This window comes from Lingula anatina, chromosome 1 (assembly GCF_051362555.1).
Source record: "Lingula anatina isolate TDL-2025a chromosome 1, LinAna3.0, whole genome shotgun sequence".
In the NCBI taxonomy this organism is placed as follows: Eukaryota; Metazoa; Brachiopoda; class Lingulata; order Lingulida; family Lingulidae; genus Lingula; species Lingula anatina.
In genome coordinates this window covers 60945097-60968450 of record NC_141767.1, presented here as the reverse complement: position 1 = coordinate 60968450, position 23354 = coordinate 60945097, and the positions used below count along the sequence as shown (strand labels likewise).

The window sequence follows — 23354 nt, the reverse complement described above, 5'->3', positions numbered from 1 at the left end:
AAATCATTTATCATAAATCTGCTAGCATTTTCCAGCTGTGTCATTTTTATGGAGTACTATCATCAATTAAGTGTCTTATTGCAACTCTGCAATCTTCCACAAAACTTATGTAATTACAGTAATTCTACCTTGCATGCCCACTGGTATTGCAACATCTTGATCTTCCATTCAGCATACAGGCAGTCAGCAGTGGTGATGGCACTTGGGGCATTCTCTGCAGCATGGACAGTTTCAGCCATGAGGTTTGTCAAGGCATCCATGGCTGAGGCTGCTGTGGACACCTGGTTACTTCTGAATTGATCATCCAACCTTGAATATAAACACTTTTTTATATTAAAGACAGCAATCAGTTTAAAACTTTTATTAATTTTTGGACATACAGTGACAACACAGAGTTGACTGAAATCCAAGTTCCCCTTTTCAAAAGGTGATCATTCAAGGGGCAAATGAAATGAGGAAAATGCCGTTTTGTTGTTGAGATGATACCTGAATGGGGTCATCATAAGAAGTATGCATTATTCACCAAAATACTTATAATTTTGTTGTCATGGTTATGCAAAATGTATACAACCAAAATGAATCTGTATAATATGTTGCCAATTCTACAAGCCCAAATGATCAACCGGTCATGATTGTTTGAGGGGAATTTACATAGATATAATTTCATTTTCTGTGAAAATGCCATTGGTAAATTACACAATAAAACAATATGACAAAACTGATTGTCTACAGTAGGCTAGTTAAATAAACTATTTCTCTTAACTAAATATGCAGGATGTGTTGACAATTATATGAAGTTAAAATGAATAATCTGTTGTGATTGACTGAAGGGGAATGCAGTTCGAATTGGAGAGGGATGAAAACTGTAAAACATAAACAGATACTTTAAGAAACATTTTGCTTGTTTCAAGCAAATCCAATATGGTGGAATTGCTTGACAACAACTCAAACAGTGACAAAAAACATTTAATCATGCAGAAAATAAGTTATGCACAGGAATAATTTCAATCAAGTATGGCTATCCAAATGGCTTAAGCTGAATGATAAGCCAAGTTTTGTCATTCCCAGTCCTGGTCAATGGAAGAATGCTGCTTTCCTATGCTGTTGTTACATGGGTTCTTGTAGGAAAATACTAAGACATGTAGAAGCCAATCACACAAAGGTTTTCACTGTTAGTAGGATTTAATCTAACATAGCAAGGCAGTGATCCCATCAACAAACAAATGGAACGCAGCATGATCAAAGAGACATCAAGAATAATCTAATTCTTCGCATGGACACTTTTTCACTATTAATATTCCTACGGTATGCTCTTTGAAATATTTCTTCACAGTGAGAGTGTTCAACTCTCTACTTGAGGAAATATGGGTGACGTAAGAGCAAAGAGAGAGAAAGATGTTTAGGGGAAGGGGGAATTACCCATGCACAACACAATTAACCATCTCTTGCCACCGAATGGTTTCCTCTGTAAACTTTTTGATCTCAGCCTGACTGCTTCTTGCACCAGAGGAACTACCACCATGTACCAGCATTATGACATGTGGGATGCTCTGTTTATGTACCAGGCTAACCAAATTGAGAATACTGCAAACCTTAGCAACCCACTCAAAACAAACACTGTCTAACTGGTCCAGCTCATCAGTACCACCTGCAAAAAGAAGAATATTTTTTCATTACTTGAGCAGACTGACAATTACACTACATTTTTAGTACTGTGCACATTCCAATTATGTTTTTTTTTTTAATATTCGAGAAAAAAGAGAAAGAAAAAGCACCTTGGGGAAAGTAATAATGTAACTGAATAATGGTTAAAGGACACACTAACGCAATTCAGAAAAATTATAAGTAGCTTGTCGAAAATTCCAGAAATGGTAGCATGTTTTGGTAGAATGACAACCGGAAACAAAAATTTATAAAGGACTGTGTTACAATTTTTAAACAGAAAACAACATTCATACTGAATGTCAAGAACATGGACAGCCAAAGTCAGCTCTGGGAAGGGAGGCCAAGAACATAGACAGCCAAAGTCAACTCAGGGAGGGGAGGCCAAGAACATGGACAACCAAGGTCAGCACATAAAAGAATCAATCAAAGTTCAACACAATGTCAATTGTGATACCAACATCTTAATCACAACATCTACCACTCTAATTGCAGTGCTAGTTACTTCAACTGCAATAACTTTTCCATCATGACTTATCACATGTATGTCTCAAGGAACATCAATGCTACATCCTTTCAATCAAATCTATAATAAGACACTGTGTCTACAACATGATGATAAAATATAACCAAACATTATAAACTGATCAAAAGTTCTGAAAAGGAAGGTAGCCTCATTTCACATTCAATACTCAGTACCTCAATTTTTATTAGACCTTTACTTGCAAAAAACTGATCCCCAGTAGGAAGGAAACCACTGAATAAATGCTTAATTTAACATTTCTTGCTTATTAAATCTCAACCATCCTGTTTAAGGAACTTTTGAAATATTGTATTGTGGTACTATTCCAGAGTTACAGTGATCACTGTTCTGATGACTAAGAAAACTCTAAAACCCATTCAAGTTTTCATATCATCAAATAAAGAAGTGGACACTCTGACCACAAGGTCATCCGGTCGGTCTTTTTACTTTACTTTTTCATTTCTATAGAATAACTGTCAAATCAAACACTGAATAATGAAAAGGTTCACCTCAGTGCACAGAAAAAACGCTATGTGTTACCTAATGTTTTTTTATCATTTGAAATAAGAGACATCAGATTGAGCTAAATCAATGGTTTGTCATTCTGCATGAGATATTGGTTTACCAGTTGATGGATAGATTCATTACATGAATTTAACAAAAACAAAATCATGTATGTCATGTTTGAATGCCAAAGACAAAAGAACTTTATCAAAACTCTTACATCTTCCGGGATATAAGGTCAAGTTGAAGTAAGTCAACTGCTTTTGGAGTCAATGATTAAGAAAATTTCAACAAGTGACTGTGTTTAAATTCTGGCCTTCATATATTTGGTGACTGGTTTCTGATTGTCTTTGGAATTGAATGCAAATTTGATAACTTATCTGATTTCATCTGTAAACACAACTTATCTGTAAAAAAGTGTTGTACTGCAGCAATTACATGAAGGACAAACTGTCAAGCACAATCAATAGATGAAGGTTATGATACATTTGTTTCTTCCCTAGGCAAAAATACAACGCAATATTTAATTGCAAATGACTTTTTACCTAATGCAGTAAACAATCAATAACATCTAACTACTGACTAATAACATCCTATAATTATGTTTTACATCTGACTAATAAAATCCTAAAATTTTATCCTGAAAATAGAAAGCAAAGGTACAAGTAAAAATTGCTTTTTGTATATTGATATCTTCTATAAATGATTTAAAAATATACCTGATCGTCAGCTATCTCAGCAAAGCTGGATCTGACATACAATCTAAACTAACACTTAAAAAAAAATTAACACCTTTTTTTAAAGGTGCCATGTTGCCAACCCATGCGGCAAAATAAGTTAACAAGTAAAACAAATGTATTTAAATAATAATTGTTGTTATTATTATTGTTTGTTGTAATTAGGATATTATTATCAGTATTTATCATTGTTTGTTTCGTTTAGAGAACAGTGTTTTTGTATTGTATAAGTTTTGAGAGTATACTACCAGTGACCCATTGTGACGGGTCAATGATTTAGGGAGTAATGAGCAGATCATACTGGGGTGGAGACCACTCGTGATTTGTCAGCAGATGCACATGGGGGCTAGCCCATCATATATGTATATATATTTTTTTTGTGAACATCTGGATTATCTCCAAGTTTATGTAGCTGCAATTTGAGTAAGTTATTATTATTTAAATATTTATTTGTTCATTATAGAATCATAAATTATGCCTTTACTTTGCTCATGTTCACCATTAACTGTACTCCATTGTTAGTATTATCATTTTTATTTTCATTCATTGTGTTTTATTTTCATTAATTTTTAGTTTCACCATACACCATAAACTGTACACTGTTACTTGTCTTACCTGTATGTATGATGTGAAATAAAGGCTACCAAAAAATGAGATATGAATCCCGAGTTGTTCAACAGTGAAATCGAAAGCAGAGTCCCTGCCAGTGATATTCGAATGCCGAGTCCTTCCCAGTGAGCCACCTGTCTGTGTCTTTGTGTCCAACGCCTGGTCCCGTCTTCGTGTTACAGAGGAAGGTGAATGTTCCACCACGCCGACAATATGAGTGTACTAGAGAAAATGGAAGATCTACGCAGGGCGAGAAGAGCGCGTAAGGGCGCGGTCACTAGATGTATTGGGGCAGTTGAAAGAGCCGTAGCTGAGGAGGACTCTGGAATAGTTGCAAGTAAGCTAGATAAGCTTAAAGACACTTTTTCATCATTTGACTCAGTTCATGATCAATTTCATAGTTTACTTGTTGATGATGATGAAGTTGAATCAAGCGAAGCATGGTTTCGCGAAGTAGAAAACAATTTTATTGAATGTGTTAAGCTTGGTATGGGTTTTTTGAAAGGTGTAAAGAGCACAACAGAAGTACAGCCTGCAAGTGAATCAACTTTGATTTCATATTTAAATGTACCACGATGCAATATTGACATTTTCAGTAGCAATGCCAAAGATTATCATTATTTTATTACCTTATTTGAAGAGATTGTTGAATCAAATGTGAAAGATCCTCAAACCAGATTAAATAGGTTGCTTCAATTTACGTCTGGACCAGCGAAAGATGCAATTAAGAACTGTGTATTAATAGGCGGATCAGAAGGTTAGACAAAAGCAAGAGAAATACTAAAAGAAAGATTTGGTAATGATCATCTGGTTGCCAATGCTCTCATTGAAAATCTCAGACATGGCAAACGAGTTAGTTATGCTAAAGAGTTGCAATGTTTAGCAGACGAAATTCAAATTGCCAGTCTTACACTGGAAAAGTTGTCATTAAAAGGAGAAACAGAAAACCAAAAAATTATGTTGGACATAGCACGTAGATGTAGTAGTAAAGTTATGAAAGATTGGCAAAAGAAAGCATTAGAGGTGAAAAAACGCGTCAGAAAATATCTAACATTTACTCAGTTCGCTGATTATATGACGGTATCAGCCGTGGACGCCAAGACCCGGTCTACGGAGATCATTCTTTACCTAAACGGGCCAATTCATCTCTCGCGTTTGCCAGTGCCAAACAAGATGAAGTTCCGTCAAACATTTTGGTTTTTACCCCTAATTACAGATTTTCATTAAACAAAGGTATTATTTTGCTTTATCAAAGATAAAATCTAAACTAAGACTTTAAAGAAAAATCATTGGCAGGATTTTGGAGTTGAAACAGTGACGGTGGGTGCTCAGGTAAAAGAGAAATTTGAGAAACGGGTTTTTCAGTTTTTACCTCAAAATCACAAATATGACATCACCCGTAAGATGGCATATGTGTAAATGTTAATAATTTAGTCACTGAACAATGAAGAATTATTTATTACCCCAAAAAATATATTTAAGGCAGTACATAAGGAGTTTTGGGCAAAGGGTGACAATATCCTTAAGTTAAATAGGAGCAATTTGAGTATCTTTTCTAGATTCGAAGATAAAAGACTGGAACAATCATAATTATTTATGCACAACTGCACATCAGAATCAATCATTGCGTAAAGAAATTCCCCCGAACAGTAAAAATGTTAACAGATGGATGGACAGATGAACAGAGGGATGACTAGAGACAGTATAATATGACCTTTAAGGCAAAGGATAAGAAAAAAAAATGAAAAAAAGAAAAAAAAAAAAAGCAAATGAAAAATACAGTAATTTATCTTATTGTCATCTCGAATATGACAACCATTTCTCAAATTAATTTCTCCATAATGAAAAATGTCACGTCACATTTCCTTGAACAATACCATAGGTCTGCACAACAATAGGCTTTTCTGATCTCTTAGTGGACATTGGTTCTTGGAAAGCCTGATTCGTCTTCATAAAAATACCGCCAGCTGACTTTTGTGACTACCAGCGACACAGACTGAATCTTGTGTAGTAAGAACACATATTAAAGGACAAGGAAGTTATTTGGTGAGTAAAAATTAAACAGTTTTATCAAATGAAACGGAATGAAAACAATAGGCACCAGACAAAATTTTTGCATGGAATTATAGAATTACCTTTTTTTCTTTGTCAAAAAGCCAATGAGAGGAGAATGAAGACACTGTTAGAATATAAACAACATAATTGGTAAGCAGGAAACACTTCACTAAAAACGTTTCTTTTATATTTTTAAAATGTTTTTTTCTTGAGGTTCTTAATCAGTTTCAAAACACTTGTCCATCAAACATTTTGCATAAAGAGATCAATAATCAGTTTCGGTTAGATAAAACTAATTTTTTGCCTCAGTGTATGATCTAATACGTACTGTACTCATTTTTTACAGGTAACCCCATAACAAGTATTTTAGTCAAGATTTATAATGCTGCATATCAACTACAGCACTCTTTTTATACTGACACACAAAATAACTGTTTACTTTTTCTTTGATTAAATAAATATTTAAGTCAAAATGAATTCATAAAATGATAAAATAGGCATATTCAGTATATTCCTTTCTCAACCTCTTGAACAATAGTCAATTTGAAAACTAATAACCAAATCAGGTTGTTTTCATCTAAGTTGCGGATTTAAATATAAATTCTGCAGATCTTTCCCAAGTTAAATTCTGTAGATCATTTCCAAGTTAAACAGAAATAAAAGATTTACTTAAATGTTTCTTTCTATAACCTTTTTTTTTCAGAGCTTTGTTACATGGCAACTATCAATGCATTCCAAAGTTCCTTTGACAATACAAGTATGAACACAACTGGGGAGTTGGATACCTTGAGAATGGAGAGACAAGTGGTTGGATACCTGTCCTTACCAATCATCATTTCAGGCATTTTTACTAATATCCTTATTCTTGGAGCTACTTTTAAAACAGAACATCTGCGTAAGATGCCTGTTTCACCATTCATAGTGACCATGGCAATGGCTGATCTGACAATAGCCATGTTTTACCTGCCTTTCACAGCATACTTAAGAATAACGCAAGAAGGTCTTGATGAGGGGTTTTGTCACTTTTTAGCAGCTTTTTTCTGGGTCCTTGCCTGCACTAGCATATGGGGAAACGCATGCTTCACCATAAATTGTTGCTTTGCTGTTGCCTGGCCTACACAGTACTATGAATACCAGAAAAGAAATCTTGTGGTTAAAACCTTAGTATTCATTTCAGTTTTTATACCAGTGACCATAGTAGCCATAGCAAGAGGAATAAGTAACCCAAAGCAAGCTGGACTAGCAATAATTATTCAGCAGTGTTTGATAACTGATTTCAAAGCACGTTTGATTTATTTCACTGTAACTGTTATCATACCTTTCTGCATTATGCTTTTCTGTCATGTAAAAATAGCATTTGTTATCAAAATAAGCAAAGAAGCACAGAATGTTAGTTCCCAGTTCAAGCAGGATGTGAAACTCACCAAATTAGCATTAGCAGTTGTTATTAGTTTCCTGATTTTCTACGTGGTGCCACTTATCCTCATCTTAATTTCAACAGCCATGAATTTGCAAACATGGATAATAAATGGCCTAAATCTCCTTGTTTGGATGGGATTTGGTACCAATGCTGTCATTTATGGACTGATGAACACAAAGTACCGCAGAGCTTACAAGATGATTATCTGCAGGTGTTGCAAGGGGGATCAAGTGGAACCAGTCTCTGTGCAGACTTCTTCTGTTTAGTATAAAAACGGATCAGCAGGCAACAGCACTGACATGTCCAGAATGTCATATTCTTCATGTTTATCAAAATCCATAACCAAGGAACACTAACTGTTTATGAAAAACTGAAGAGCATTCAGAGAGCACAGACCAAAGCAAAATGTAAATAACAAGCAATTAAAGAAAATTAAATAAAATCAGGACATCGGGATCAGTTGTTATTGTAATCATGTCTACACGCCAACTTAAAGTAATATTCAAATACAGCAGAAATTATCTTTGATCATAAAGGCAGTTCCTTCTAGGCCAAGCTGTACCATTGCACTAAAATACAGTGTTTTACTAATAGGGTAAAAACAATTTTGCAAAAATTAACTTATGGTGCTGACTCTGACCTCAACCTAACTTATCATCAAATATGGTAGTAAATTTTTTTAAAAATCAGTCAATAAAAAACCACAAATACAGTTTGGCAATTGGGATGTACAAATGTGTTGAATGATGGCAGCAATATCATGTCCAGACACAGGTAATCAGAACACACACACACACACAGTGTATATAAAAATTTATATTATTTAATATAAAAGAAAACATATTCTCCAAAAGTATCTTCCCTAGGTTATTGAATGAATCAGAAAAAAGCATGTTCATGCTTGTATAAAAATGATGAGAAAAATATTTTTAAAATACACCACAACCAAAGAAAAATGCAGGGTTCTCCTTATGTACCAGATTCAATTTTGTTCCAACACTGAAAATGGTGTTAGCATGGTACAAAGAGGTTCTCATGATATTTCATCAGGTATCATTAAGCCAACCTTAATGTTAACACTCCAAGATATAAGGTAACTGTCAAATAATGATTCATTCCTCTTACAAAGGCATTCCTGTAATTATTTTTACATTTTGCCTTGCTTTCCTGTTTTCCAAACAATAGGTCTGTGCTATTCAAACAAAATGAAAGAGGGATAATAACAAATAATGAAATCCACACTTTCATTACTGAGAGTCCACGCAAGTCATCAATCAGGATAAAAACAACATAAAAAATCACTTCAAAGATGCAAGGGTTGCTAAAATTATAATTATCTATCCAGTTTTATCAAATTTTCGCAAAAGGCAAAAAACAGTGATCTTAGTAACAGCCACTCTCTCCACAGTAGTGCAGACCTGTAGGAGAATTGATTGTTGTATTGACACTGATTAACAATGTGTGCTGAACTGGGTATGCATTGTTTAATCTGGTGTCTTTTATAATTGAGAATACAGGAAAAGGTCATACTCAAACTCATATTAAACAAGGAGAGCAAAAAAAATAATAAATAAATAAATAAATAATAATAATAATAAAAATACAGCCCAAACAAACTTAGTGACAATATTTCTCAGTTATCCAAGTGAAAGAAACATACACATCTGCAACTAAAGCAACTTCTCAGCAACCACACATACTGGTCATGGTTAAAGCAGCAGAAACTGCCATGTCAAGCAATTAAAAATATTGTGAATTAGGAATCTCGCTATAAATTTAATTCTCACTCATTTTAATATTTTCCATAGCTAGTAATAAAGACATCTGAAAATACCTGTATGCGCAATCACATCGGCTAGGGTCACAACAGTTGCTGTCATATTTTCCAAGTCATTGCCTCTCTCCTTCAACTGCTGTAATCTCTCAACTAACACAATGTCTCCATGATGAACCACATCTCCAGAAGCCATTTCAACTAATTTTTGTAGATACTTCTGGTGATCTTGCAGATGATAGATCTAGAAATAAAAACAGACAATTTAGAGATTCACAAATTTCTTTACACTGTTGGAATCTTCCAAATAGGAATGCTATACAACTTCTCAACAGTGGACAGTATCACTCCTAAATCAGTACAAAAAAATTTAAGCTTAAAAAAGACAGTTAAAGAAACAAAATATTGCTTTTTCTACACTTAATTGCCACACAGATACTTACAGACAAGAGTGATGTTATGTAAAATATGAAATTCGCTAACAAATCATATATCAAAACATGAATATACCCTACCTCTGAAGTCAACAACTTGGAATTTTTCATCCTGGCAGCGTCAGCTAGTTTCCTAGCCACAGAGTGGGGTCTCTCAACCATTGCAATTATAACACTGTACAGGTCATCCACCTAAATAACATGGGATATCAAGAATGGCTAGGTCATTTGCAACCATTGATTGAGAAAAACTCAAAATTAAAGGTCTCATTTAACATATGTAACACTGTAAATCATTCTGCTATAACTATACTGATATATAAACACTTAACTGTTTAACAAATTTTCTGGTAACACATACAAACACACTCAGAAGGTGATAACATTTAATTAAATTAGCCATTTCTCAAATTTTGCTTTAAATGACTTTCCAAGACAATCAGGATGCCAATGGGATGGTTAGTTTTGTCTACCTGTACAGCCCAATTTTCTCCCACTTGATGTAATGCATCCAACTCTCCTACATCTTTTTCTGCCACCTGGTGACACTTTTCCAGCAGGACAGGGGTAAGTCCGGTTACCTCAGAGAGACTGGACACCAAACTTCTGAATGGGAACATCAAATGCATACATTCTTGGTATTACACAGCTAGAAATATTTTTAAACAAAAAAATATGGCATAACGATCCACTACACAAAAAGTCAGTATTCTTATTTTGATGTCTTGTTAACATTCTCTGAAAATAATAATAAAAATTCTTTTCAAATTACCACCAGTCGCCTCAATTGATCATAAAGTGCAATTTCAGATCACTTACAATCTTACATGGTCTTAAACCATGAGCAAGACCATCACTGGACTAACTTCCAATTAAGTTGTTATTACAATTGTTTCCCCTCATAGGTTCTCCTATTATGAGCAGAGGTGTCCTCCACTGTGAGTGAAGGTACAACCCATTGTGAGGGGAGGAAGCTGTTTGACCACATAAGTTATGTAGATGCAAGATCATTTTTGATCTTTAAAGCAGACTCAATCTATTTTAAGACTGATGCTGCAATGATTAAGATCATGTAAAATCATTTGTGATCTAAGATTGCACTTAAAATCCAAATCAAGTGCATTAGTGTACTCACCCATGAGACTGTCCCTCAATTGTTCCACTTAACTCATTGCCAATCTCAGTTAAATCATTGGACAAGGAAAGAAGATCATTGCAAAGCAAATTCACTTTAGTTTTGTCGCCTGCAATAGCAGCTGCAGTGACAGCTTTCAACAGCCTTTGCGCCTTTGATTTGCCTAAAATTCAAAATGTGATACTGTCATTATACTTTCCAGGTGTCATCCAAACTACATATGACATAACTTCTGCAATACAGCATTGAAACTATGGATTGCATTTAACATGAATTATGTATTTATCACCTTTTACTCATGAGATGATCAATATTTTCTAAACAGAGTATGAAATTTAATCTTCTATGGACCTTTAAAAATAAAATTACAAATCCATCCTTATTTATGCCATATTTAAAATATTCCTTTACCTAAAAAAAGCGATGTGTTTTTGCTCGTAGAACTCTTGGCTATGTGACTGTGTGTTGATACTGTACTGAATAATTCTTCCTTAGGTTTGACCATGAAGTGGCTGCCAGGGGACCTCTTCTCTTTAGACACTGGTTTGCTGAGGTACATGTTGCTTTCAGGTGAAAAGTTGTTTTCACTAACAGACCCTGTCTGTAGATTTTCTTGGTCTTCAAAATTTGCAACTGTATCTGGGAAATATTAGTAATATGTATGTATTGAACAACAGAAATCACCATGGGGTACTTTTTCACTGATTTTAATCTTAAACATTATGATGTATATCTAAAATCATAAAATAACAAGGCAGCAAAGCTGTCAAATGTACAGACAAAAAGCAGGAAATAACAAAATAGGCTAATGTCAATTCTGATGCAAAAGTACATTATGTTAAACTGCAAATTCAACATCAAATTCTAATTATGCTCAACAGGTAATACCAATGTAAGTAAAATGTGTAACAAACATAAGGCTTCAGGCCCATGGGAGTTCAAGTTCACCCTTTGAAAATGTAAAACTTCCAGAAAAAGAAGTCAATTAGACTGCTTTTCCAACTCAGGCTGCATTTTAGTCCTGTATTTCTTTTTTGAAAGTTTTGGCAATCATAAGTAACATGGTTTTCCCATAATGGTCATCATGGCAGCAGCACCCAAAATTGTGTTTTCTTCTATTCTGATGCAATATTACATAATGGTTACCAGCATAATGACAATCAATTTTTAGTAATAAAATATACGTATCATGGATTTTCAGAAAATGTGACAAGCATGGGTCTTCAAGCCTGTGGAACTTCAAAGTCACACCTTGAAAATGCCAATATGTGAAAAATTAAAATTTCACAAAAAAACTGTTTAACTGGCAGATTGCATTGCCTACTGAAGCTATATTTTAGTCCCATGTTTCTTTCCTGTAAGTTTGAGAACAGTAAGTGACATGGTTTTTCTTAAATGGTCATCATAGGAGCAGTGCCCAAAATAGTTTTTTTTTCAAATTTTGATGCAATATTACATAATGTTTAACAACATAATGACCATCAATTTTTAAAAATAAAATATTAGTATCATGGATATTCAGAAAATGTGACTAGCAAAGGTCTTCAGGCCCATGGAACTTCAAAGTCACAACTTGAAAATGCCAAAATGTAAACAAGACAGCACTGTTCTGAAATGTTTTTTTTTTTCGATTTTTTACATTTTTTAACATAAAACAAAATTAACAGTTTACTGCCATTTTTATATGATCAACTAAAAAAATTGATGAGATGGGAAAAATATCAATAGAGCAGTGTTAAATGTCCAATTTCTTCCATTCTGAGATTCTGAACATAGTGAATGATTGAATCTGACAAACTGCAATGATATGAGTTTATTTCCATTTTTGAAACTTTATTACACAATACACGATAACAAATTAACCATCATTTTTACAAAATCAACTAACAATGTTGTAAAGATGCAGGAAATGTCAAACAAACACTTTTAATATCCTTTATTAATTAAATAATGAAACTGTTAACATGCCTAAGAATTGAATCTGAGAAAATGTGAAAAAACAACATAACTTCTAAAATAATGGCCCAATTATGCTGATCTTTTAACTCAACCTGCGTTTTAGAAGGATTGACCACTCCTGTGAGTTTAATGACAATTGGCCTATCTGTTTTTCTTATATTGTGTTTACAGTGTTGCATATATGCTGAAAAGTGAAAAAAAAAAAGCATAACTACTAAAATAGTGGCCTGATCATGCCGATTTTCTAACTTGACCTGCGTTTTAGTAAGATAGATTACTCCTGTGAGTTTCATGACAACAGGCCTATCGGTTTTCCTTGGAATGTGTTTACAGTGTTGCATATATGCTGAAAAGTGAAAAATAAAGCATAACTTCTACAATAATGACCCGATCATGCTGATTTTAGAACTTGACCTGCGTTTTATGAATATTCATCAGCTCTGTAAATATAAAGCCAAAAAGTAAAGCTGCCTTCCACTTATCGTGTTTACAATGAAAGTGCACGGCGCCGGCGACGGCGACGACGGGGACAACAGATGCAGGTGATGGCAATATGTACAGACACATCTATATATATTTACCGAACTGTTTGAGAACAGTAAGTGACATGGTTTTTCTTAAATGGTTATCATGGGAGCAGTGCCCAAAATAGTTTTTTTTTTCAAATTTTGATGCAATATTACATAATGTTTAACACCATAATGACCAGCAATTTTTAATAATAAAATATTAGTATCATGGATATTCAGAAAATGTGACTAGCAAAGGTCTTCAGGCCCATGGAACTTCAAAGTCACAGCTTGAAAATGCCAAAATGTAAACAAGACAGCACTGTTCTGAAATGTTTTTTTTTCCATTTTTAACAATTTTTAACATAAAACAAAATTAACAGTTTACTGCCATTTTTATATGATCAACTAAGAAAATTGATGAGATGGGAAAAATATCAATAGAGCAGTGTTAAATGTCCAATTTCTTCCATTCTGAGATTCTGAACATAGTGAATGATTGAATCTGACAAACTGCAATGATATGAGTTTATTTCCATTTTTGAAACTTTATTACACAATACACGATAACAAGTTTACCATCATTTTTACAAAATCAACTAACAATGTTGTAAAGATGCAGGAAATGTCAAACAAAAACTTTTACATATCTTATTAGTTTAATAATGAGACTGTTAACGTGCCTAAGAATTGAATCTGAGGAAATGTGAAAAATATGCTGAAAAGTGAAAAAACAGCATAACTTCTACAATAATGGCCCGATCATGCTGATTTTCGAACTTGACCTGCGTTTTATGAATATTCATCAGCTCTGTAAATATAAAGCCAAAAAGTAAAACTGCCCTCCACTTATCGTGTTTACAAGGAAAGTGCACGGCGCCGGCATCGGCATCGGCATCGGCATCGGCATCGCCATCGCCATCGCCATCGGCGACGACAGACGCAGGTGATGGCAATATGTACAGACACATCTGTGTCTGTACATAAAAACTGCAGTTACCTTTCTTAATATTGGATGAAGATCTCTGATTTTTTCTTAAGGGGCTCAGGATACCAGGGTGATTTTTTTCATTTAATCCTTCTCTTATCTGTTGGACACACTGAAGTAAAATCTTGCACCTTTTCTTCAAAATTTCATAGGCATTTTTATCTCCTCTGTCTTTCTTTAAATGCTGCAGGGCAGATTTCACACCTGTTATTGCTAGCAAATAAAAAATAATAATTATAATTACTGGCAAAATAAAAAGTAAAAAATCATTATTTATGAAAAATAAGGAATTCAAAATGCATATATACTGCACTGAATTTTCAATCTGAGATTTTAAAGATAAGAAAACATTATCTTTTGTACTCTTGACATACCTGTGTCCATGAACCAACTTCAGCATACAAAACATGTTACTTCTAGAACCATATCACCTAGAAATGTGTATTAAGTATAGTACCCCATGTCTTCAAATTTACATTTACCTTTTTTAAGCTGATTAACAAACACCAAGAGTCCATTTCTAAAGATTGGGTCTTCATGATTATCCACCAACCGCAATGCTATTTGTTCAATTCTTTTGGCCTTTCCAACAATTCCCTGTGTGGCGTCTGTTACAACCTCCAAGTCTGGTAATAAGTCCAAACTGCGCACTAGATTTACCTCTTCTTTTAAAACTTGAACTGCACAAAGATTAAAAATGATATTATTTAAGAATACATTTTCTAAAATAAATTGAGTCTTCTATTATAAAAAGTAGTCTTCTTCCAATGTTGCATATCTTACAGACAAGTCTGTTGAGCTTTTGTAAACATTTCACATTTATTTTGCATAATTTTTACTCCTGAAATACCTTTGAATACAAAATAATACATGCAAACTTTTACACATATTTTCCTAGATGAAATAGACAAACTATGTCAAGTCCACAAAGAAAATTATGAAATTTCATTTCAAAATACCTGAAGCATTGAGAAACAACCCAGGGTCGATGATATCATCAATGTTGGTCACCAATGTGTCGAGTTCTTGTGTCCACTCTCGTTTCAGCAGTTTCAAATGTTCTACTGCTCCCTGATCTAGCCTGTCCTTGCGACAGCAGATAGTGGCTGGGATAATTTCAGGATCGAGTTTCTCAAGACGTTTAACACTTACTCTGATAACTCGCACCCCTTAACATACAATATGTGATAGTGATATTTTCTATTGATAATCAGTTGGCTGCAATCATACAGAATTTTTGATTTTATTATATACAATCTAAAAACCATTGAACACTGTACTGTATTTATCCATTATATACTTAACTATCACTCATTAAGTTCTTCAGGTCTTGATACTGACCATTTAAAAAGTATAAGACAAATTATGTCAAAACAATTTCTTTATATATAAAATATGAATAAATACATGAAATTTCAAAAGATTAATGGAATATTTCAAGTTGCATTTCCTCTAAGTATAACAATTTACAAAAAAGAAAAGCTCTACAAGGGATCTCAATCACTCATTACTTACTTCTGGCATTGGTAGAACTGGCTGCAGTGAAATTGGCTACTTGGTACAGCTTGTCAGAGTGAGAATTGAAATCGTCAAAATAAGATTGCAAATATTCTACACATTTTCTCTCTTTAATAGGAGTTCTTTCCTGTAAAAAAATAATGAAGTCAAGAGAGTTTCTAAAACATCTTCACTTTTCATTTTTGTACAAAAAATTGTCACAAAATCATATTTTTATCTGCTGAAATTCAAAAACACTATCTTCTAGCAAAAAATCATAATTTCTAAATTATTCATGTATTCACTGTATTATTTTAAAAGAACATCTGTTTCTGTATAATACAAAATTTCTACCTAAAATTCAATTTTAAGACCAAAGCATAATCAACTACCACACCTTGGTAGGACTAAGAGCAGCTTTCACCATCCTCTCCAGTGGTCCAGTAGTCTCACTGAACACCTCCACAATCTGGTACAAGATGGCGCTGTTCACATGTCTTTCTAATTCTTGAAATTCTTCAATCAAGTGTTCACATTCCTCATCGAAATCAGACCTACAAAATTATTGTAATCATATAGTAATGAGTGTAAATGCAAACTTCTATTATCAATGTATAATGCAGATATTATGGAAGAGGCAGCAGTGTTACATATATTCATATTCAGTCTTGAATTTTCACTCACTGAACATAGCTTACAGACATGCTCACAAAGAAAATAAAACATGTATTATCTTTACCTTAATTCACCAAACTGAGGATTGCCTTGCACATTTTTCATTTGCTCCTCAATCACCGTTTTCCTCTTAAGTATCTGAAATCAAATATATATATATATATATATATATAATATCAAAAGTCAAATATTTTCAAAATCAATCTACAAAACATTTTTTCTAAATAATGTGTAATTAAAACCATTTCAATTAAATGTTATGCTAAGAATTTTGGTAAACAAAAAATGTTCATCATCTTGGAACCCTGTGTCATAATAATCTATAAGTTTTCAAATGCCTTACTTTTTCAATATGTATCACTTAAAACTAAAAAAAAATGTACTTTCTGACATGAAGCCAACAAAACTTTCAGAACTTTTGAATCAACATTTACATCACCACTAATAACCTAACTGGATCATTTTGTTTAAATTTAACCAGTAACTAACCCACCTTATGGCAAGCATTGATGACAGGGTCCCTCTGATCTTCTCCAGACAAATGTGCCACTGCCATACTATGTCTCACAATGCTTTCAACAACAACTTCAAAATCAGCATCCAACTTTGTACGGTTTTCTGCAGACAATAAGTCCAATATCTAAAAGAAAGGGAAATATTTTTTAAAGTTTTGCCAAATGACAGCTAATAACACAACAGTGTTATTGTTTATATTTTCATGACACACTACACTACAGTGGTGAGTTACAACATTACAACTGCTAAAAGAATAATGATATAACAATGAGAGTCTTGGCATTGTCTTTATGCATTTAGAAAATAAGGCCTAGACCTAAAAAGTGAAAATTACTCATTTGCAAAATGTCAGAAGAAAAAACATGAGTCTACCATTTATAAGCTACAGGTAGTAAAAAATACTAATATTGTATTACTAAAAATACCTGGTCAATCTTAGCCACAAAATGTCCAATGTCTTCTGGTTCTTCTTCCTCATCTTCATCAGTGTACTTATTCTGCACAATATCCCTAATATCACTTGCCGCTGTCAGCACCTGGCCTATAACATAGTCTCTGCTGGTCTGCAATATTGGCAATAAAAATATGTTGATCACTAACAAAATTTTAGTTATAAGTTTTGAACACACCTGTCAATCAAAAACTTAGTGCATATTGAATTATGTGCTACAAACTATGTATTCAGGGTATAGCCAGGGAGGAGGGTATTTGGTGCTGATCTAGCCCCATCTTCAATAATTGCTGTATCACTGACTGTATGGCTTAATGGGCTCCTGTGCTTTAAATGCTAATCAAAACTACTTTAACATGGTGCCATTCTAATGACATTACAGGTGACTTCATCTTGCCAAATTATTCCGATTATTATACAAACCAAAAATGCAACATTTAAGTTTCTCTTTGTATTATTAATCAAATAAGGCTTATGCTAAAACATAATTATATGTTTGTTACTATTACATAAGAAATGTGAAAAGTTATCACTCCACTTTAAAAACACTTACTCCAGCCTGATTGTTGGTTTGATACTTGACATAGGTTTGCATAGCAGTGCTAAGCATGGGCACAGCTTTCTTCAGTACTGTCATGCTACTGATAAGACGCTCTCTCTGTCTGGGGTTGGTAAGTTCCTTTTGTCTTTGCTCCACCAATTTGGTTAATATCATCAGTGATTCAGAAAATCCCTGTTAAAATGCAGGCATATTTCTTCTAAAGCTTAACTTTGACAATAATCAAATGGCATCTATTAATATTCATATAATTTCAGATTTTAAAAATATATATTACCCATGTCAAAACAGAACTAGAAAGAGTTTTTATATTAAAGCAGTCCACACAGGGGAAAATTAGAAGAATCTGTACTTCAAAGGAAACTGAAGTAGGGCCATTCCGTGGTATTTTTTTGCTGTTACGGAAGGACATTTGACACTTCAAATGAAAATATTTTCAAAAGTAAAAAAGTTACAAGGTCCATTTTTTTGTATGTTTATTCTTCTATATGTAAGTTATAATTAGGCAAAAAATTATAGTTATGAAAAAATTATAATAAATAGTTAGCATCTCGGAAGGACGTGAAATGGACATGGTTTTTTAACTTTCAACTTCAACACTAAAATTCTGCTCTGTCGGTGTATATATTTTTAAAGTCAAATCAAAATATGAATATTTGATTATTTCACTTTCTCAGTGTATAAAAATGTTTTTGGAAAAAAAATAATATATTTGAAAATTTTGCATATAAAAAAATCAAGTAGGCATCATGGAAGGACGCATCTCGGAAGGACGTTTTGTCCATTGCTAAATAAAATGTAAAATAAGGCTAATAAAAATATTTTATGAATACATACCAGCATAAGTTTGATGAATAATATCAAAGGTAAACATGTCCTTCTATGGTAATGTATTTCATCTTCAAACATGTTACTAATTTTGACTATAATATAAGTTCTCATCTGCTCTGATCATCTTTAAATAATATTGAGACATTTTTAGAGAAAATCTTACCAAATCTATTAATTATAAATATAAAAAATTGTCTTAATTATAATAACTTCAAAATTATTCATTCAAATGAATTGTTTCTCAGTTTAAAAATGCTTATATATATAATAATTGTGAATTTTAAGTTCAAGATTATCTTGAAAGACATAAGGGTTTACGGCTCATTGGTCACATGACCTGTTATGGTCCAATCAAAATGCCTCATACGTGCTTCCACTGTGCTAGGTGTCATGTTTAATGCTTAAATATTTGGATTTAATTTCTTATTGAAGTGGTTCTAAGCAAAAATGTTTTCATATTTTGTTGGCCCCTATCATGGTTGAGGAGAATATGAAGTTATAAGTTTTTAGCTTTTGTAGTTACTGAGAAAACTTAACAAGGCAGCAAAGCTGTCAAATGTACAGACAAAGAACAGAAAATAAAGATGCAAATAAGTGAAAAATTAAATTTTCACAAAAAAACTGTTAAATTGCCAGAAAAATTTACCAAACAGACTGCGTTGCCTATTGAAGCTGTATTTTAGTCCAATGTTTCTTTCCTATAAGTTTGAGAACAGTAAGTGACATGATTTCCCTTAAATGGTCATCATAGGAGCAGTGCCCAAAATAGGGGTTTCTTCAAATTTTGATACAACATTAAATAATGTTTAACAGCATAATTATTAATGACAATCAAATGTTATTAATAAAATATTAGTAACATGGACATTCAGAAAATGTGACAAGCAAAAGTCTTCAAGATCATGGAACTTTAAAGTCACACCTTGAAAATGCCAATATGTGAAAAATTAAATTTTCACAAAAAACTGTTTAACTGCCAAAAAAAAAAAAAAAAAAAAAAAAACCAAACAGACTGCATTGCCTACTGAAGCTGTATTTTAGTCCCATGTTTCTTTCCTGTAAGTTTGAGAACAGAAAGTGACATGATTTTCCTTAAATGGTCATCATGGAAGCAGTGCCCAAAATAGGGGTTTCTTCAAATTTTGATGTAATATTACATAATGTTTAACAGCTTAATGACCATCAATTTTTAATTATAAAATATTTGTATCACAGATATTCAGAAAATGTGACTAGCAAAGGTCTTCAGGCCCATGGAACTTCAAAGTCACGCCTTGAAAATGCCAAAATGTAAACAAGACAGCACTGTTCTGAAATGGGTTTATTTCCATTTTTAACACTTTTTTAACATAAAACAAAATAAACAGTTTACTGCCATTTTTATATGACCAACTAAAAAAATTGATGAGATGGGAAAAGTATCAAAAGAACAGTGTTAAATGTCCAATTTCCTCCATTCTGAGATTCTGAACATAGTGGATGATTGAATCTGACAAACTGCAATGATATGAGTTTATTTCCACTTTTGACACTTTATTACACAATACATGATAACAAGTTTACCATGCTTTTTACATAATCAACTAACAATGTTGTAAAGATGCAGGAAATATCAAACAAACACTTTTAGGCATCTTATTAGTTAAATAATGAGACTGTTAACATGCTTAAGAATTGAATCTGAGGAAATGTGAAAAAAACAGTATAACTTCTAAAATAATGGCCCGATTATGCTGATTTTCGAACTCAACCTGCGTTTTAGTAAGATTGACCACTCCTGTGAGTATAATTACAATTGGCCAATCCGTTTTTCTTATATTGTGTTATCAGTGTTGCATTTATATTGAAAATAGTGAAAAAACAGCATAAATTCCCTCAAAATAGCCCAATCATGCTGATTTTCGAACTCGACCTGCGTATTATAAATATTCATCAGTTCTGTAAGTTTCAAGTCAAAAGGTAAAATGGTTTTCCACTTATCGTGTTATCGGTGCTGCTAATATATGCTGAAAAAAGTGAAAAAACAGCATATATTACCTAGAAGTGACCCGATCATGCTGATTTTCGAACTTGACCTGCGTATTATGAATATTCATCAGTTCTGTAAGTTTCAAGTCAAAAGGTAAAATGGCTTTCCTCTTATCGTGTTATCGGTGCTGCATATATGCTGAAAAAAGTGAAAAAACAGCATAAATTCCCTAAAAGTGACCCGATCATGCTGATTTTCGAACTTGACCTGCGTATTATGAATATTCATCAGTTCTGTAAGTTTCAAGTCAAAAGGTAAAATGGTTTTCCACTGATCGTGTTATCGGTGCTGCATATATGCTGAAAAAAGTGAAAAAACTGCATAAATTCCCTTAAAGTGACCCGATCATGCTGATTTTCTAACTTGACCTGCGTATTATGAATATTCATCAGTTCTGCAAGTTTCAAGTCAAAAGGTAAAATGGTTTTCCACTTATCGTGTTATCGGTAAAAGTGCACGACGGCGATGACGGCGACGACAGACGCAGATGATGGCTATATGTACAGACACATCTGTGTCTGTACATAAAAAATAGGTACCAAAATCATCTCAGAAGGACAAATTGATATTAATTAATCCATTATTTTATAATCAAATATTTTTTAATCTAATGCACTTGACTAAATGTAAGAAATAAGTTATATTTAATGTATTTAGTCTTTATTGTTTAAAATGATCTCTATTATGAAAAATATATCAAAAATAAAAATGTCCTTCCGTGACACTATTTTATAAGTTTTCCAGATAAAAGTGTCAATAAAATCATAATTAATCATCAGAACCTAAAATTTCTTTTGGATTCTGGTGTCTTATGGTGTCTGGTTTCAGAAATTATAAGTTTTATAAGTAGGATTCCTTTTTCAAATTTTGACGTCTGCGGACCAAATACCACGGAATGGCCCAGTAATAAATGATACATATAAGCCTGTCTTGAATGGACTGATCAGTTTTATACAACACTTAGTCTTGCACACCTAATAAAAATGCTATACTGATCAGGGGTAACTAAAACTAGAATAATGCATATTCAGAGATAGCCAACCTTAAAACAGGCCACTAATGCCTTCATTGATTTGACAGAGCTAAGTAAGCTTATCCTGTCCATCACCCACTGACAGGCTGTCATGATCTTCCTGATCTCTGCATCATCAGCAACCAGCAGCACCTAGAATATTTAAGAAACACAATCATATATTTTTTATTTCTAATCATGCACTGAAACTAATTATTTTGCTGCTTTGATACCATAACTGTCAGAACTTAAAATTTGACCTTTCCTTGACCAGTAATATATATAAATCACATAAAAATGCATGGCAAAACATGCCAAGACCTTCAACTACATGCATTACCTTCATTGTGCCCTCTAAAACATCTTTGGCAGTTCTAATTAGACTCCTCCTGATTTCAGCTCGGTCAGGCTCTAGTTCTACACGCTGGGATACCAGAACTAAGTTCTGACCTGCCATTGTTATTAACTCACATGCTGAAGGCATCTGTCTTCTCAGCTCCTACAAGCATTTGAAATATTCATCTTGGAGTAAACATCATCACTATCTGCCTTTCTATTCTGCAGTTGAACATTTTAAAAACAAACATACTGAGTTTATTTTTTCAAGTGACCAATTTTTCAAAATCTTGTTACTTGAAAGGTTGGAAAGATACTTTTTGATTAATCTGAAGGACAAAATAGATAATTTTTTTCACTTAAGTATAAAAGCACTTGCAATGGTCTTTAAATAAGCACAAACTGCACCCCACAGTTTAAATGCTCTTTGCAATAATCTTACTTTGTCTGTAGAATTCCGTGCAATTTTTGAAGCTGCCTGCACCAAACCTTCAGCAGCATGGAGAACATTTTCTGCATAGGTTGCAAAATTCCTGGGTGTGGCACATTTATCTCCCTTATTGTAAGCTTCATTGTAGATAATCAAATTTGACACCTAAAGTATAAATTGTAATAAAAACATTGAATTAATTCTGAAAAACACTAGTCTAGAGTCGATATTCAAAAATGCAAATACAGTAGAAGGGATGGAGAGCAATTTACTACCATTTGTTCTTTTTTTACTTTTGCCTTAAGTGCTACATTAAATATCAAAAAAAAATTAGGGACAGAGTGATTTAGTACTACCCGGTTACATGATCAATTACTGACATGTCTCAAGGCTCAACTCATTGATTGGAATCTACATGTAGATCGTACTGAGTATTCTGAGAAATTTACCTGGGTTGCAAGAGGTGCTAGGACCCGCTGAATAGATTTAGTCTGTACCAGGCTTGACAATAAACTATTGCTTGAATCCATTCTTGGTGGTATAAAGATACATATCCACACTAGATGCGTAAAGTTTTGTTTTACTCATATCACAACTTTTGAATGAAAACCAATACAAGCTGCACATGCGCATAGTGCGCTCGCTGGCAACTTGTGCGTAATCTCCAAACATTAAAGAGTTTGGATAAACTTTTAATAATTAAGTTATG

General features: G+C 33.3%; 1 protein-coding gene across 2 annotated transcripts in view; it reads right to left on the bottom strand.

The window, feature by feature from the left end:
• LOC106154695 (uncharacterized) overlaps positions 1-23354 on the bottom strand; it is a 29623-nt gene extending 6269 nt beyond the window's left edge. Inside the window, exons 1-20 of one of the 2 annotated variants that reach the window (XM_013529148.2) lie at positions 23095-23354; positions 22658-22810; positions 22220-22378; positions 21910-22032; positions 18002-18181; positions 17423-17560; positions 16975-17121; positions 16546-16619; positions 16204-16360; positions 15825-15954; positions 15269-15478; positions 14792-14989; positions 14322-14522; positions 11265-11492; positions 10854-11016; positions 10192-10324; positions 9800-9910; positions 9345-9528; positions 1420-1648; positions 129-309 (exon numbers count right to left, since the gene is read on the bottom strand). In XM_013529148.2, the coding sequence (XP_013384602.2) occupies positions 129-309; positions 1420-1648; positions 9345-9528; positions 9800-9910; positions 10192-10324; positions 10854-11016; positions 11265-11492; positions 14322-14522; positions 14792-14989; positions 15269-15478; positions 15825-15954; positions 16204-16360; positions 16546-16619; positions 16975-17121; positions 17423-17560; positions 18002-18181; positions 21910-22032; positions 22220-22378; positions 22658-22810; positions 23095-23175 (3180 nt within the window). In that variant the 5' untranslated portion in view covers positions 23176-23354. The remainder of the gene's footprint in view (positions 1-128; positions 310-1419; positions 1649-9344; positions 9529-9799; positions 9911-10191; positions 10325-10853; positions 11017-11264; positions 11493-14321; positions 14523-14791; positions 14990-15268; positions 15479-15824; positions 15955-16203; positions 16361-16545; positions 16620-16974; positions 17122-17422; positions 17561-18001; positions 18182-21909; positions 22033-22219; positions 22379-22657; positions 22811-23094) is intronic. The other variant, XM_013529157.3, reaches the window with a different exon arrangement.